Source organism: Pristiophorus japonicus, chromosome 16, assembly GCF_044704955.1.
Source record: "Pristiophorus japonicus isolate sPriJap1 chromosome 16, sPriJap1.hap1, whole genome shotgun sequence".
Lineage (NCBI taxonomy): Eukaryota > Metazoa > Chordata > Chondrichthyes > Pristiophoridae > Pristiophorus > Pristiophorus japonicus.
The window spans coordinates 132,687,358-132,704,424 of NC_091992.1; the positions used below are offsets into that span (position 1 = coordinate 132,687,358).

General features: G+C 43.2%; 1 protein-coding gene across 3 annotated transcripts in view; it reads left to right on the forward strand.

Moving 5' to 3' along the window:
• Positions 1-17,067, forward strand: part of ern1 (endoplasmic reticulum to nucleus signaling 1) — a 120,210-nt gene that overhangs the window by 13,195 nt on the left and 89,948 nt on the right. For all 3 annotated transcript variants that reach the window (XR_011587322.1, XR_011587323.1, XM_070857909.1), the window contains exon 2: positions 11,872-11,989. Coding sequence is in view for 1 of the 3 variants with exons in the window: in XM_070857909.1 (XP_070714010.1) it covers positions 11,872-11,989 (118 nt within the window). In the remaining 2 variants the exon portion in view is untranslated. The remainder of the gene's footprint in view (positions 1-11,871; positions 11,990-17,067) is intronic.

Genomic DNA, 17,067 nt, shown 5'->3' on the forward strand with positions numbered 1-17,067 from the left:
TAAACACTCTGTATTCAAAGTGGTCCCATGAAAAGGCAGAAAATTCAAATGCCCTATCTGGATTCTGATAGTTGAGCGCAGCAGAGCGGAAAGATTAAGTGACACAGGAGATAGCTTATGGCGTGGTGTGACTCAATCTAATAGCAAATTATTGGGAAGCAAATGGGTTGTATTCTGTAGTCAACATGGACAAAGGTGGATAGAATTGAGCTGCTCCGTTTATATGGCTGTTCATTAGAACATAGAGAGTCATTCAACATTTTTAGAAAACTGTTAGTGAAATAGGCTTTCTGGAAGAGGGAGGTGTGAGCTGGACTTTGAAGGAGATTTGGGTTCCAAGCCTCGTGACAACTTGGCTTGAGACCCGTGTCTCTGCTTTATAGTAGTAAGTGGTCTGTTTTTGAGTTTGTTCTTGCTGAATAAACCCTTCATTGATGACTTGTACTGAGAGAAGTGGAGACGCAATGCCATACGCTAACTCCGATGTCAACTATCATTTTCTGCCTTTTCATGGGACCATTTTGCACCCTTCGCTTTAGTTCTGTAAACGCTGCTGTTTTTATTATTTAATATTTGCATAGATTGACTCTTCATCTGAAAACCTACTGATTGATACCAGCCACAATGGTCTAATTGTCATACATCATTACAATGGTTCTTTTACTGCAATCATTATTGTAGACTTGTATTGTTTGCAGGGGGGGCCACGCTGAGCATTGTGCATTTCCTTCCATCACAAATGCTTGTCACAAAAAATGCCCATCACTCCATTCATGACTGTGGTTCATACGAGTAAAAAAGAGAAACTACAATTGCTGGAAATTTTAAGTAAAAGCAGGAAATGCCCAACAAGTTCATGGGGAAGATGGGATGAGGTCCTTCATTGAAGCTTTCATACGGACTGATCTGTATATCTCCAACTCTTGCAGACAAAACTGAGCTGTTGGATTTAACGCACAAGTGGCTGCAGAAAAGAGCACAAATGGGAAAGCATCTAATGTGGCGTCAGCAGTAGCACAGGTACAAAGCTTCGATACGGAGCTAACATAGGCATGATGTGGGTCGCTCTGTACATGGTACATGTTTCTGAGCCATACAAGAGGGCAGGTATTACTACAGCCCTGTAGACCATGAGCTCGGTGACAGTTTTGAGAGCCTGGTCTTCAAACACTCTTTTGCTCAGGTGGCCAAAGGCTGCATTGGCGCACTGGAGGCGGTGTTGGATCTCGTCGTCAATGCCTGTTCTTGTTGATAGGAGGCTCTCTAGATAAGGGAAGTGGTCCAGTTGTCCAGGGCTGCGGCGAGGACAGGCTGGTCGAGGACCTTTGTCTTACTGATGTTTAGTGTAAGGCCCATGCTTTTGTACGCCTCAGTAAATACGTTGACTATGTCCTGGAGTTCAGCCTCTGTGTGTGCGCAGACGTTGTTCGTGTACCGTAGCTCGACGACCGAGGTTGGGGTGGTCTTGGATCTGGCCTGGAGACGGTGAAGGTTGAACAGGTTCCCATTGGTCCTGTAGTTTTGTACACCTAGGAGTCTCTGGCCAAAGACCGCCCCAAGTGGAGGAAGTGCATCCGGGAGGGCGCTGAGCTCCTTGAGTCTCGTCGCCAAGAGCATGCAGAAATCAAGCGCAGGCAGCGGAAGGAGCGTGCGGCAAACCAGTCCCACCCACCCTTTCCTTCAACGACTATCTGTCCCACCTGTGACAGGGACTGTGGTTCTCGTATTGGACTGTTCAGTCGCCTAAGAACGCATGTTAAGAGTGGAAGCACGTCTTCCTCGCTTCTGAGGGACTGCCTATGATGATGATGATGATGTAAGTCGCTTCAGTGTGAAATTAGCACTGGCACAATACGTGTTTCAACTAGCAGTTAGTGCTGGAAGAGGCATGATCTGCCACGTTACCACCTCCTCTGCTGCTAGTTCTATCATTCTGTGGAAAGGCTACTAATACCAGATTAATCTTTTTTATTTTTGTTAAAAAATTCTAATTTATTTCCAACAAACTGTCAAATTTCTGGATCCTATCAATAGGAGACTTGTATGTTCAACAAAGTGAATAGAATGAATTCAAGCCATCAAACGGCAGGAACCAGATGAGTGTGAGGATCTGGGAAATCTGCAGCGAGTGATCAGATGCATTTATTTACCAGATACAGAGGCAGACCAGTGAGAAGGTAGAGACCAGGGCTTGGTGTGGAGAGTACCAGGAGTGACAACTGGAACCAGATTAATGATCGCTTTGCAATTGAGAATGGCGAGGGAAAGGGCAGGTTGATTTGTCTGAATGGGAAAATTAGCTTCTATTGCGACCAGGAATTTTGTTTTAAGGTAGTATCCAGGGTAAGTGATGCAATCTGTTTCACTAAAAATGTGTAAGTCAATTGAAGGTGTGCCCCTCCTTCCTATCAATATCACACACAAACAGCAATAATTTTACCGCAATGCTGCATCATAAGTGGTTAGGCCACACTACTGTACTCAGTTCTGGTGTCCATACTATAAAAAGGATAGAAGTACTGGAGAAAGTGCAAAAAAGATTAACAAGGATTACATTTAAATTAATAAAATTTGGGAGGCTGTTTGGTGGGATCTTGTGTTCAAATTGCTTGCTGTGTTTGCCTACAAAACAAGACTGCATTTCAAAAGGAACAAATTGTGTGCAAAGCACTTTGGGGCATGCTATGGATGTGAAAGGAGCTATATAAAACTGAAGTTTGTTCCTTGTGTCAATTGATAAACAGTACGACTTTCATCATTTACAGGAACGGTAGCTCAGTGGTGCTGTTACTGGACGAGGCCTGGACCAATCCGGAGACAAACGATCAAATCCCACCTCGTCAACTAAATAAATCTGGAATAAAAAGCTAATATCAGTAATGGTGACCATGTAACCACTGGATTGTTGTTACAAACACCAGTCTGGTGTAGTGTCACGAATGTCCTTCAGGGAATCTGCCATCCTTACCCGGTCCGGCCTGTATGTGATTGCAGACCCAAAGCAGTATGGTTGACTCTTAACTGTCCTCACCACCACCTTCTCGTGGGCATTTAAGGATGGGCAGTAAGTGCTGGCCTTGCCAGCGGTGCCCACATCTTGTGAATGAAGTTAACAAATATATAATGGGAGTGTATATAATCTGGGTTCAATATTGCATTTAGTACCCATTTGAGATTGGCTACTGCCTAGCACTAAGATGTGAAGTGATTGCACAGATTACAATGCTCATTTGGCAATCGAGTTTACTGATAGGGCCATATGTTAGCTACTTTTTCAAAATCGCAATGCATAGAACTGAAACAAGTAATTGCCGGTCTAAACGATGTCCATACTTGAGTTAGTGGTCTGATACAACACAATGGCTGGTATTGATGAGAAATAGTTGTATTTGATGTGCCTGCCATCTCAGACCATAGAAGTGGCAGCACAGAAATCTCGTGTGTGAGGGGAAAAATACTGTCAGCAAATATTTTCTGATGCTGATCAGAACAGATCTCTCCAACTTCATTTTGAATTTCCTAATATTTCTGTCAAGACCTGCCTGGTACAGTATACCAACCATTTAACACTGAGTGAAAGAGTTTTTCCAAAACATTTTTTAAAAATTTTACTTTTCACTAATTTAAATCGAATCCAGTGCTTCTCTGTCCTTTTTACAGTATGGAGACCAGAACTGTGCGCAGTAGAAACATAGAAAATAAGTGCAGGAGTAGGCCATTCAGCCCTTCGAACCTGTACCACCATTTAATATGATCATGCAACTTCAGTACCTCATTCCTGTTTTCTCTCCATTCCCCTTCATCCCTTTAGCCGTAAGGGCCACATCTAACTCCCTTTTGAATATATCTAACAAACTGGCCTCAACAACTTTCTGTGGTAGAGAATTCCACGGGTTCACAATTCTCTTGAGTGAAGAAGTTTCTCCTCATCTCGGTCCTAAATGGCCTACCCCTTATCCTAAGACTGTGTTCCCTGGTTCTGGACTTCCCCAACATCGGGAACATTCTACCCGCATCTAACCTGTCCCGTCCCGTCAGAATCTTATATGTTTCTATGAGATCCCCTCTTATCCTTCTAAACTCCAATGTATAAAGGCCCAGTCTTTCTTCATATGTCAATCCTGCCATCCCGGGAATCAGTCTGGTGAACCTTTGCTGCACTCCTTCAATAGCAAGAATGTCCTTCCTCAGCTTAGGAGACCAAAACTGCACACAATACTGAAGGTGTGGTCTCACCAAGGCCCTATACAACTACAGTAAGACCTCCCGATTCCTATACTCAAATCCCCTCGCTATGAAGGCCAGCATGCCATTTACTTTCTTTACTGCCTGCTGTACCTGCATGCCTACCTTCAATGACTGATGTACCATGACACCCAGGTCTCATTGCACCTCCCCTTTTCCTAATCTGTCACCATTCAGATAATCTGCCTTCCTGTTTTTGCCACCAAAGTGAATAACATACACTTATCCACATTATACTGCATTTGCCATACATTTGCCCATTCACCTAATTTGTCCAAGTCCTCTTGCAGCCTCCTAGCATCCTCCTCGCAGCTCGCACTGCCACCCAGCTTAGTGTCATTTGCAAACTTGGAGATATTTCATTCAATTCCTTCATCTAAATCATTAATGTATATTGTAAATAGCTGGGGTCCCAGCACTGAGGCATCCCACTTGTCACTGCCTGCCATTCTGAAAAGGACCCGTTTATTCCCACTCTTTGCTTCCTGTCTGCCAACCAGTTCTCTATCCATGTCAATACATTAACCCTAATACCATGTACCTTAATTTTGCACACTAATCTCTTGTGTGGGACCTTGTCAAAAGCCTTTTGAAAGTCTAAATACACCACATCCACTGGTTCTCCCTTGTCCACTCTACTGGTTACATACTCAAAAAACTCGAAGATTTGTCAAGTATGATTTCCCTTTCATAAATCAAATCCATGCTGACTTGGACCGATCTTGTCACTGCTTTCCAAATGCGCTGCTATTACATCTTTAATAATTGATTCCAACATTTTTCCCACTACTGATGTCAGGCTAACCAGTCTACAATTCCCTGTTTTCTCTCTCCCTCCTTTTTTAAAAAGTGGTGTTACATTAGCTACCCTCCAATCCATAGGAACTGATCCAGAGTCCATAGACTGTTGGAAAATGATCACCAATGCATCCATTATTTCTAGGGCCACTTCCTTAAGTACTCTGGGATGCAGACTATCGGACCCTGGGGATTTATCGGCCTTCAGTCCCTTCAATTTCCCTAACACCATTTCCTGACTAATAAGGATTTCCCTTAGTGTGGCCTGACCACTTATGATGCACAGCTCTCTGAATGATGTACAATGCTTTACATTTGAGCATTAGATTTTATCTTGCCAGGTACATAGCTGATTCAGATCCTGTTGCAGCATTTGATTTTCTGAATGACAGGATGCAACAATGGTTTTCCAACCGTTGGGTTCAGAAGGTGTTCCGTTTTGCTGTTGGATGATTTATAACATGGTTTCAATTCCTTGATTGAATTAACTGTGGAAATAAAAGCAGTTTCTCAATGTATTTGTAAAACAGTGATGATAGGAAGGGGTTAACAATGTTAGTGTTAGAAATGATTTCTAAAAAATGTCGATCTTGTGCTTTGATGCATTTGGTTTGCTAATTCACTTTGACATATTTCATTCTTTGTTAATCGTTATGTCTACTTCATTTCTGCTGGCAGCCATCTTGAGAATTTCTGTACCTCCGGAATGTTGCAATGTGCCGCTAAGGTGCATAAATTTTTTTTTTTTTTACACCTAGACCATTTTTGGCTATTTAAACTACCTGTTCATTTGCCATTCAGGTTCATCTACTGCATTTAGTACAAAGTTCAGTTTAACTGTTGATGACACAATTGGACAATGCAAACAAAGCAAGAGATTTCCTGTCAATGCAGCTTTGTCAATAATTGTCCTCACTGTAGAAAACTAGAGTTTTTTTAAAAAAAAAACCTTTTCACCTGCCTGGTGTAGAATGGTACACTTCAGTTTATAACATTCAGTAAAAGGTTTTTATTGTAAATTCTTCCATGCCTCCTGTGTTATTTTTTCTTTACCACTTGATGAAAATGCTTTTGTTACTCGGACAGAACTGTCTGGGATGTTGGTGTCTCATTATCATCGGCAGTCCCTCGAAATCGAGGAAAACTTGCTTCTACTCTGAGTTCTCAGATGGCTGAACAGTCCAATAGGGAATTACAGTCCCTGCCACAGGTGGGACAGATAGTCGTTGAAGGAAGGGGTGGGTGGGACTGGTTTGCTGCACGTTCCTTCTGCTGTCTGCACTTGTTTTCTGCATGCTCTCAGCGATGAGACTCTAGGTGCTCAGCGTCCTCCCGGATGCTATTCCTCCACTTAGGGCGGTCTTTGGCCAGGGATTCCCAGGTGTTGGAAAATTGCCAATGTCACTTCACTATTTAAGAAGGGTAAGAGAGATGAACTAGGAAATTATAGGCCTATTAGTTTAACGTCAGTTGTGGGGAATTTACTAGAATCTCTTATTAGGGACAGAGCAACTGAGCATTTGGACAAATGAGTTGATCAGAGAGAACCGGCACTTTATCAGGGAGGCTTTGAGGGTGTCCTTGAAACGTTTCCTCTGCCTACCTGGTCTCTGGTGTAGTTTGTTTTGTAGAGTAAGGTGTAATGAGTATGGAGAAAAGGAGGTACTGTGAATGGTAAGTCCCATACACCAAACATGAGCACTGCAAGAGGTACAGAATGAGAAAGGGAACAGCTGTACAGTGTTGCTTATCTCGAGCTGTCCCTGCTAGTTTCACTCCACGCTACCATCTGGCATATATCCACAGTAACTAGTCATTAGTATTTTTAACATATATCCGCACTTTCCGAATCCTCGGTTACTAGGATAAAGTATCCCATTGGATGTGTGGTATCTGCATTTAAAAGATGCTTCATTTGGTTTAGTCTTTTAGGTTAAATTGCTGAAGTAGTGCTGTGTACATAGGCATAGGGTTTTCTTTGGGTCAAGCTGACTACTCTGCTCAATGGATTAGTCTGCATGTATTTTTCCTACCAGGTTACTTGGTTTGTGTGTGTGCACCAGTGGAGAGGAGCTAACGTTACTGCTGTTTCCCACAGTCTAAGCTGGACCTGGGCGGAGCGTAACTGAGTTTGCTTTGCGGGTGCTCCAACTACACTGGAAACCTTATTGGTTAATGCCACAGACATTATTAGTCGAATGAATTAACTTCAATTTTTAAGGAAGACATGCATTTATATAGCGCTGTTCCCGACCTCGATGTTCCAAAGCACTTTACAGCCAATGATGTACTTTTAAAGTGTAATCAATGCTGTAATATAGGAAATACATCAGCCAATTTGCACACAGTAAGCTCCCACAAACAGCGGTGTGATAACCAGATAATTTGCTTTAGTGATATTGGTTGAGGGATGAGCATTGGCCAGGATAAGCTTGCCTGAGCTGCTGAGTGTTTCCAGCATTATCTGTGTTTATTTCAGATTTCCAGCATCCAGATGCAGGAGCACTTCAGCCAGTCCCACTCTCCCGACCTTTCCCCGTAGCCCTGCCATTTGTTTTCTTTCAGGCACTTATCCAACACCCTTTTGAAAGCAGTGTTTGAATCTGCCTCCACCACCCTTTCAGACAGTGCGTTCCAGATGTGCTTTCTCCAGGCTAACATCCCCAGCATTGAAGCACTGACCACACTTGATCAGCTCCGCTGGGCAGGCCACATAGTCCGCATGCCAGCCACGAGTCTCCCAAAGCAAGCGCTCTACTCTGAGCTCGTCCACGGCAAACGAGCCAAAGGCGGGCAGAGGAAACATTACAAGGGCACCCTCAAAGCCTCCCCTGATAAAGTGCGACATCCCCACTAACACCTAGGAGTCCTTGACCATAGACCACCCTAGGTGAAGGAAGTGCATTCGGGAGGCCGCTGAGCTCCTATAGTATCGTCGCCAAGAGCATGCAGAAATCTGCGCAGGCAGTGGAAGGAGCGTACGGCAAACCAGGCTCCCCACCCACCCTTTCCCTCAACGACTATTTGTTCAACCTGTGACAGAGACTGTGGTTCTCGTATTGGACCATACAGCCACCTAAGGACTCATGCTAAGAGTGGAAGCAAGTCTTCCTTGATTCCGAGGAACTGTCTATGACGATGATGATGCATTCCAGATTCTAACCACTCGCTGTGTTTAAAAAAAAGTTTTCTTTTAACATAGAAACATAGAAAATAGGTGCAGGAGTAGGCCATTCGGCCCTTCGAGCCTGCACCACCATTCAGTAAGATCATGGCTGATCATTCCCTCAGTACCCCTTTCCTGCTTTCTCTCCATACCCCTTGATCCCCCTTAGCCGTAAGGGCCATATCTATCTCCCTCTTGAATATATCCAATGAACTGGCATCAACAACTCTCTGCAGCAGGGAATTCCACAGGTTAACAACTCTGAGTGAAGAAGTTTCTCCTTATCTCAGTCCTATATGGCCTACCCCTTATCCTAAGATTGTGTTCCCTGGTTCTGGACTTCCCCAACATCGGGAACATTCTACCCGCATCTAACCTGTCCCGTCCTGTGAGAATCTTATGTTTCTATGAGATCCCCTCTCATCCTTCTAAACTCCAATGTATAAAGGCCCAGTTGATCCAGTCTCTCCTCATATGTCAGTCCTGCTATCCCGGGAATCAGTCTGGTGAAACTTCGCTGCACTCCCTCAATAGCAAGAACATCCTTCCTCAGATTAGGAGTCCAAAACTGAACACAATATTCCAGGTGAGGCCTCACCAAGGCCCTGTACAACTGCAGTAAGACCTCCCTGCTCCTATATTCAAATCCCCTAGCTATGAAGGCCAACATACCATTTGCCGCCTTCACCACCTGCTGTACCTGTCAACTTTCAATGACTGATGAACCATGACACCCAGGTCTCGTTGCACCTCCCCTTTTCCTAATCTGGCACCATTCAGATAATATTCTGTCTTGCGTTTTTGCCCCCAAAGTGGATAACCTCACATTTATTCACATTATACTGCATCTGCCATGTATTTGCCCCCTCACCTAACCTGTCCAAGTCACCCTGCAGCCTCTTAGCGTCCCCCTCACAGCTCACACCGCCATCCAGTTTAGTGTCATCTGCAAACTTGGAGATATTATACTCAATTCCTTCATCCAAATCATTGATGTATATTGTAAAGAGCTGGGGTCCCAGCACTGAGCCCTGCGGCACTCCACTAGTCACTGCCTGCCATTCTGAAAAGGACCCATTTATCCCGACTCTCTGCTTCCTGTCTGCCAACCAGTTCTCTATCCACGTCGGTATATTACCCCCAATACCATGTGCTTTGATTTTGCACACCAATCGCTTGTGTGGGACCTTGTCAAAAGCCTTTTGAAAGTCCAAATACACCACATCCACTGGTTCTCCCTTGTCCACTCTACTAGTTACATCCTCAAAAAATTCCAGAAGATTTGTCAAGCATGATTTCCCCTTCATAAATCCATGCTGACTTGGACCGATCCTGTCACTGCTTTCCAAATGTGCTGCTATTTCATTCTTAATAATTGATTCCAGCATTTTCCCCACTACTGATCAGGCTAACCGGTCTATAATTACCGCTTTCTCTCTCCCTCCCTTTTTAAAAAGTGGTGTTACATTAGCTACGCTCCAGTCCATAGGAACTGATCCAGAGTCGATAGAAAATGATCACCAATGCATCCACTATTTCTAAGGCCACTTCCTTAAATACTCTAGGATGCAGCCTATCAGGCCCTGGGGATTTATCAGCCTTCAATCCCATCAATTTCCCTAACACAATTTCCCGCCTAATAAGGATATCCTTCAGTTCCTCCTTCTCACTAGACACTCGGTCCCCTAATACTTCCAGAAGGTTATTTGTGTCTTCCATAGTGAGGACAGAACCAAAGTATTTGTTCAATTGGTCTGCCATTTCTTTGTTCCCCATTATAAATTCACCTGAATCCGACTGCAAGGGACCTACATTTGTCTTCACTAATCTTTTTCTCTTCACATATCTATAGAAGCTTTTGCAGTCAATTTTTATGTTCCCGGCAAGCTTCTCGTACTCTATTTTCCCCCTCTTAATTAAACCTTTTGTCCTCCTCTGCTGAATTCTAAATTTCTCCCAGTCCTCAGTATCGGCCTTTGGTTCTTTTGCCCATCACCTTAAATCTGTCTCCCCTGGTTCTCGACCCTTCCACCAATGGGAACAGTTTCTCTCTCTCTACTCTGTCCAGACCCCTCATGATTTTGATACCTCGATCAAATCCTCTCGAGCTTCTCCAGTCGATCCACGTAACTGAAGTCCCTCATCCCAGTCTTTTTCCATAGTTAATCTAAACTGTATGATACTCTGATCACTGTTCCCTAAATGGTCACCTATTGACACTTGTTCCACTTGACTTACCTCATTCTTGGAAATAGAAAATGTGCTGGGCAGCATGGTGTGTAGTAAAAATGTAAATATATCTGGTAATGTCTGTCTGTGCCAAACATGGGCATGCAGGGCATCTTTCCAATGTCCGTTGCATTTAGGTTGTTGGGGAGGAGGGGATGGAGGTTGAAGCTGCTGCTTTAACCATATTGCCCTTGTGCAAGACACAAATTGCCGGATAGATTTCCCGACTGGTATACTTTGTCAAGCAGGAACAAACCTTTGTAGGCGTGTGCATTTAGAACTTCAAGGGGTGTGAATGTTGGCTGGGGAAATGCAGTCAGTACCAAGGGAGACACAGCTACTGCTGAAGCTCTGATCCTGATGTAAAAGCACTGAAGCGATGGTGGAAGAGCTGTGGCACAGGCTTAGCAGTGTCTTCCCACATCTCATGGGTTTGTCTTGTGCTACAATCAACCAGAAAAGACTTTGCAAGATTGTTTGCTTTGATTAAATGTACAATACTGACAGTGTTGGGCAAAGTGAGAGTAATGAAGGAGCTTGTATTATATGTAATTCACTGTGAAAGCAAATGACCCCTGCTTAAGTGGGTGTGTTTCTAAGATCGGTTTCATTGAACAAAGCGTTGTGTTGAGCTCAAAGTCATTGCTATGTATTTAAACTGGTTCTTTATAGCACCTTACTTCCAAGGAAAATATATTCAGCTAAATGACAGTGTTGTGATCTGTTAATCTTAACCTCTGTATTTGGGCAACCCAGTTTGTGAATGAAAACCAAATTGAGCATAAATAAGCTGTTTAAGAATGTTTCCCTGCACTGCCTTAGGCTCTCCCCCCCGCCCCCGTCACATTTAGTCTTTCAAGGCCGATTGGCTGGATTTGTGACCTCCCAAATCACTGGCAGTGCTGCTAATGAACAGTTGCTTGGCGGAACCATAGAATGTTGTACTGAGGGTTATTCAGATTCCCCGAGGCTATGAACCGCACCTCAAATTTTAGCCCTTTCTCGGGAAAAACTAATATGCAGATAGGCTACATCCTCAATTCGAACTGGATTTTAGCTTTATAAATGGAGTGGTTCGTATGCAAATTATACAATGGGTGGGTTCACCTCCATTCATGGAAATACATCTCTGATACAGCTACCCTCTCCCTGCCAGCTTTTTAAATACTAAAGTAGTAGATAGTAGCTATTGTGATGGAGCATGTCACTTCCAGATAGGAGACCTGTGCTGTAATCAAAGTTGATATTCATGCTTTCCCGTGAGGGTGTATTTTGTCTTGTCTTGATTTAGATATGAACATTGAGGAAAAGAAAGCTAATGTGGGATGTTCCCTTGGGATATTGCTCCTGACTGGTTTTCCACAGAGTGGGATCGACAGTAATGGAGACCATTATTGGGTGTGGTTTTATATTTTGATGTTTGTGTCTTGCAGTGCTTTGGAAGTTCGAGTACAGTGCTGCCCGAGACGCTACTATTTGTATCAACTCTGGATGGAAGCTTGCACGCTGTCAGTAAACAAACCGGCTCAATTAAATGGACCTTGAAAGAAGGCAAGTAGTGTCTCTTGTGTCTTGGAAATGCACTTGCTAATTTTGCCTGTAGTTATAGTGTAGCTTTAATATTTTCTGACAGATGGCTCTACCTGAGTCATGAACCATCCATGGTTGGGGTGGAGGAATGTGCGCACACACACTTTCATTGAAGCGGTGGCGAAACCCATTGCCAGAATGCGCACAACAGCACTCCTGTTGTGACTGCACATTTTTTTTTACTTTTCCTGATTATAAAGAAGCACTTGGCCTTTGCTCAGCACTCCCTCACAATTGCAAACTGATTGGGATTGAGATAATGGGGAATTATGGTGCCATGCCAATCCTCTTATTCCTACTATAGCTTATTAATATTTTGAGCACTGAATTTTACCACATGACATTTTTCCTCTTGCCATTCGGTGCAGAACCTGGCTATTGTAAGATGCTTCGGTGAATAATTAACATTGTGAGCTGATTAAGAAAAACTTGATTCAAAATGATTACAAAAGAGCTTTTACTACTTTTAAGAGGATTCTTCAATTGACTAAAGAATGTGTGTTTGGAAACATTCTGAGGGAAGCTCAAATCCCAGCCAGCAATCCACTTTTCAACTGTGCCCCCATTCATTCTGTGGGTAACATGGATTTAAAAGTGATTTCGTTAGGAGTTGATCAAGAAAAATTCAGTTTGGAACTAATGTTTGATGCTTTCACGTTTTATATTCTACATTTCAGTTTTGAAGGTTTATATTTGTGGCACAATTATAGGTGCTTTTTTTAAAAATCCTCCCCTCTCCATGCCCCAATTACACTATTGGCAGGAAAGCTGGGAAAAATGCAATCTAGTCCCAGATCTCTGCCAATGTTACTCTAACTGGCTGCTCGAAGGTGGGTAGGAATGAGCTAGGTCAGCTTCCTTATAGCGCAGTGCCTGGCCTTCAATTAGTACCTTCTCTTGGCAGGTTTAACATGGTGGCTTCTGCATATTGGTTAAATGCAGTTATCTCCTAACTGCCAGGATAAGATGTGGATCACCAGGCTTTGTCCTCATGGTTCATGTCATCATCAGAATCCTCCATTGAGGAGGACTGGATGTTACATTGGGTTAAACACTGGCTTTTTTTCATGTCCTGGACTTTCAAATACAGCCCAGGAAGTTTCTCCTCTGTTGGAAGTTACAGCACAGAAGGAGGCCATATGGACCATATTGTCTATGCCACCCCATTGCTAGAGGAGTCCAAAATAGTCCCAGTGCCCTCCGCTCTGCAATCCTGTAGAGTCCTTCGCTTCCTGTGTGAAATGAGTTTGGGCAATTTCAGTCACTGCCTCCTGGGCATTGGTCCACATCAGAAAACTGCTATTAATTGCGCCACAATCCCACTGGGTATGATAGTGTAGTGGTTATAATACTGGAGCAGTAATCCAGAGATGGAGACTTCAGATCCCACCAGGGAAAGTTGTGATATTGAATTTGTGGGCGAGCACCAGAAAAAGCTGCTGGATTGTTGGAATTGGCTCATCCCTACCTGGTCTGGTGTACACGTGTCTAACGCACACATGGTTGTAGTACCCTTGCAAGCTGCTCAGTTGCACAAACAATTGTGACACAGCACATTTGGGCAACTCGAGGTCCGGAGAATTATTGAAAACAAAATGTTGATGTTTCACTTTGTAGAACTAATGTCCTCGAGCACAAAATTCACCCCATTTTGTAAAAGCCGTGATTTGATTATTGCCTCATAATCCGCTCCCATCTCTTATCCTGCACGCATTTAATAACTTATTCCCTATCCTGTCACGCTCGTGACCTGAAAGTTAAGGCAATGAAAATGTGCAATGGATAATGGCCTTACTTGGGAGTGCGTCATATATTTGCACATTTCAAAGTGTGCAATTTGATTGTGTTGGAAAATGCAGAATTGTGTTTTAGATGGGTGGCTACCTAACAAAGGTCTTTCAACTAGTCTGTGCTGTGACTGGGAGTAGGGATGGGTGTTGTCAGGAGTGAACACAAAGACCAGAGAAGCAGAAGTCTGAATGTGGTTATGCACAGGTTGTAACAGTAGATGGTTTCAGGTTTAATATTCTGAACTGCTGTCAGTTAAGCTGGTCTGTCAGCCACAGTAATAAAACCCTGCTTGTTCAGGCTGTTGGGGAGCTTTGTTTGTACTACTGCCATTGTGCTTTTGGAATGCGTGGGGAAGTACTTCGATTGAAAATATGTGCTTTCTATCTGATTCATATAGGATTGGTTAGAAACAAAAGGTGCTACTTTAAGACTTCACACTCTAGTTTAATTGAGAATATGGAAATGATACCCAAAGTAAAGTGCGAGTTTGCAGGACAGTAGGTATAGATAGGTACCCTGTGCTGAATCCAGTGTAAGCTGGCATTGTGTAAACAGGAGATCTGTCAATAATGATGCTTGTTTACTCACCGATTTCAAATGCTGGAGCTGTGCCAGTGTACAGTTTGTATGTTGAGCAAGTTTTTTTTATTAGTTGGCATGCGTGAACTTTATGGACTTGGGTATTCTGGAAATTGGCAGTCACAAGTTCATATCACAAAATATCACGAGTTTATCAAAAAAAATACCATAACCTTCAACTGGCTTTCTGCACACAGCCGACATCTATTTAAAGTCACACTAACATACCAATTTAAACAGTGATCTTTTGTATAGCATTGTAATTAAACATGCCTTCCACTGTTTATGGACAGTGGGACAGTTTTCTCCCCTCCATTTCTGGACACAGATTCTTGCTGGCTTACAGTTCCATGGGTGCCAGCTTCTCCCTTGCCCATGGGGCCATTCTTCATGTATGTGTGTCAGTAGGCCATTTGACAGTGGACGGTATTGTAGCACACTTGCCTCTGACTCAGAAGGTTGTGGGTTCAAGTTCCACTCCAGACACTTGAACACAAAAATCTAGGTTGACACTCCAGTGTAATGCTGAGGGAATGCTGAGCTGTCGGAGTTGTTGTCTTTCGGGTGAGACGTTAAACCGAGGCCCTATCTGCTCTCTCAGGTATGTGTAAAAGATCCCATGGCACTATTTCGAAAAAGAGCAAGGGAATTCTCCCAGGTGTCCTGGCCAATATTTATCCCTCATCAATGGTCATTATTACATTGCTATTTGTGGGAGCTTGCTGTGTGCAAATTGGCTGCCATGTTTCCTACATTACCACAGTGACTCCACTTTAAAAAAAAAAAGTGCTTTGGGATGTCCTGAGGTCATGAAAGGCGCTATATAAATGCAAGTCTTTTTCTCACTGGATTTCCTTGTGTGCAATTTTCCACCAGAGTAATTTGTGATCATGAGTTGTAACTCTCTTGTTTCTCAGCCCAGAGTGCCCGAGACCCAATGTGGCACCTCCACTGCTGGTAAACCTGAGATTAGCTAACTTGGGACAGGCCACAAATCTGACTTCGGACCTTTTTGTCTATATGACTTAATATTATACCAGGCTATCTTTCACACAGGAAGCCATTGGGGAAGATTGCAGTTTTAAGAAAAGGCTGTTGTCGGTTTTTTGAATTGAGGTCTGTTGTCAAAGATGTAATACAGGTAGTACATGAACCTTGGACTAAGACTGAGAAATGCTTGCAAGAGTGTGATTGATTTGGGGATCAGCTGATAGATCTTCCAGGAATTTTGATCAAGATTATCCTTTTTGAACAGAACTGATCGACAGATTCTTGTACTGAAGGGGGAAACCAGTGTTGATGCTTACTGTGTATTGTCTACTTGCTGTTTCATAAGTCACAGATTGAAATGGTCTGTGAACTTCATTTTCAGCACCCATGCTCAGACAAGTGCCTCTCGTTAAGATCCATTATTTCCTTGCCAAGTTTTGTAGAAGATTGCACACAAAAACCTCCTTCCTTCTCAGTGTGCTACTTTTTTTTTAAAAAGAGAATGTTCAAGCTTCCCTTTGAGCATGGTGCTATTTTGAATGTAGTATGGGAAGTGGACGCAGTTCAAATAATGTTTTGTTAAAGTTTACAGGGCACTCCTTGATTTGGAGTTTTTCAGCACTAACTTGCCACAGTTCTGTGCTGTTTCTGCGCTGTTTCTGCAGTTTAATTTGAATGATCAGAAACAATCCGTGTTGGAGTTTACCCTCTGTGCAAGCATATAGTTGTAATCAATGTTCCCTCTAATTTATTTTTGGGTGTGCGGCCCCTTTAAACCGTGTGCGAGAAACCGGCCTGTATGGGAGCGGGTACATTGGTAGTAATTACATTTACCGATTCCCAGGAAGTGAATTTCACAACTCCTAGAATTAAACAGTACAGCTCCCCAGGTTTTTAGCAATTATCTTAAATCTGTATCCTCTGGTTACCGCCCCTCCTGCTCGTGGAAACCGTTTCTCCCTATCTATCGAAAATCTTCATAACTTTGAAAACCTTTATTAAATCTCTTCTTAACCTGCTCTGCTCTGAGAACAACCCCAACTTCTCTAGTCTCTCCGCATAACTGAAGCCCCTCAGCCCTGGAACCATTCTACTAAGTCTCCTCAGCATCCTCTCTAAGACCGTGACATCTTTCCTAAAGTGTGGTGCTCCGAGTTGGATGCACTACCCCAGCTGTGGCCTATCCTAATTCACAAAGGTTTACTATAACTTCTTTGCTTTTGCACTCTCTGCCTCTATTTATAAAGCCAAGGATCCCGTGTGCTTTTTTAAACAACATGACCTACCACCTACAAAGATTTGTGTATGTGAACCCCAGGTCTCTCTGTTCCTGCAGCCCCTTTAACTCTCTCGAAAGGTTTCTCTTGTTCTCTGTTCCAAATCTTTTACATTTAAACTTGTACCTGTGGCTTCTCATTCTTGACCCTCTCACCTACTGGAAACACCTACCCTGTTCCATCCTTTCAGCATTTTAAGCACTTCTAGCATATTCCCCTATAATCTGTGAAATGAAAAAGGAACTCATTTTTCAATTCTTTGTATTTCCTCATAACCAGGCAGTACCCTCATGAATCTGGGTTGTACACTCCCCAAAGCCTCATCGTCCTTCCTTTAACAGGAGCCCAATACTCTTAACTGAGATCTGAAGGATTTATGTAAGCGCACAATTACCTCTTGGC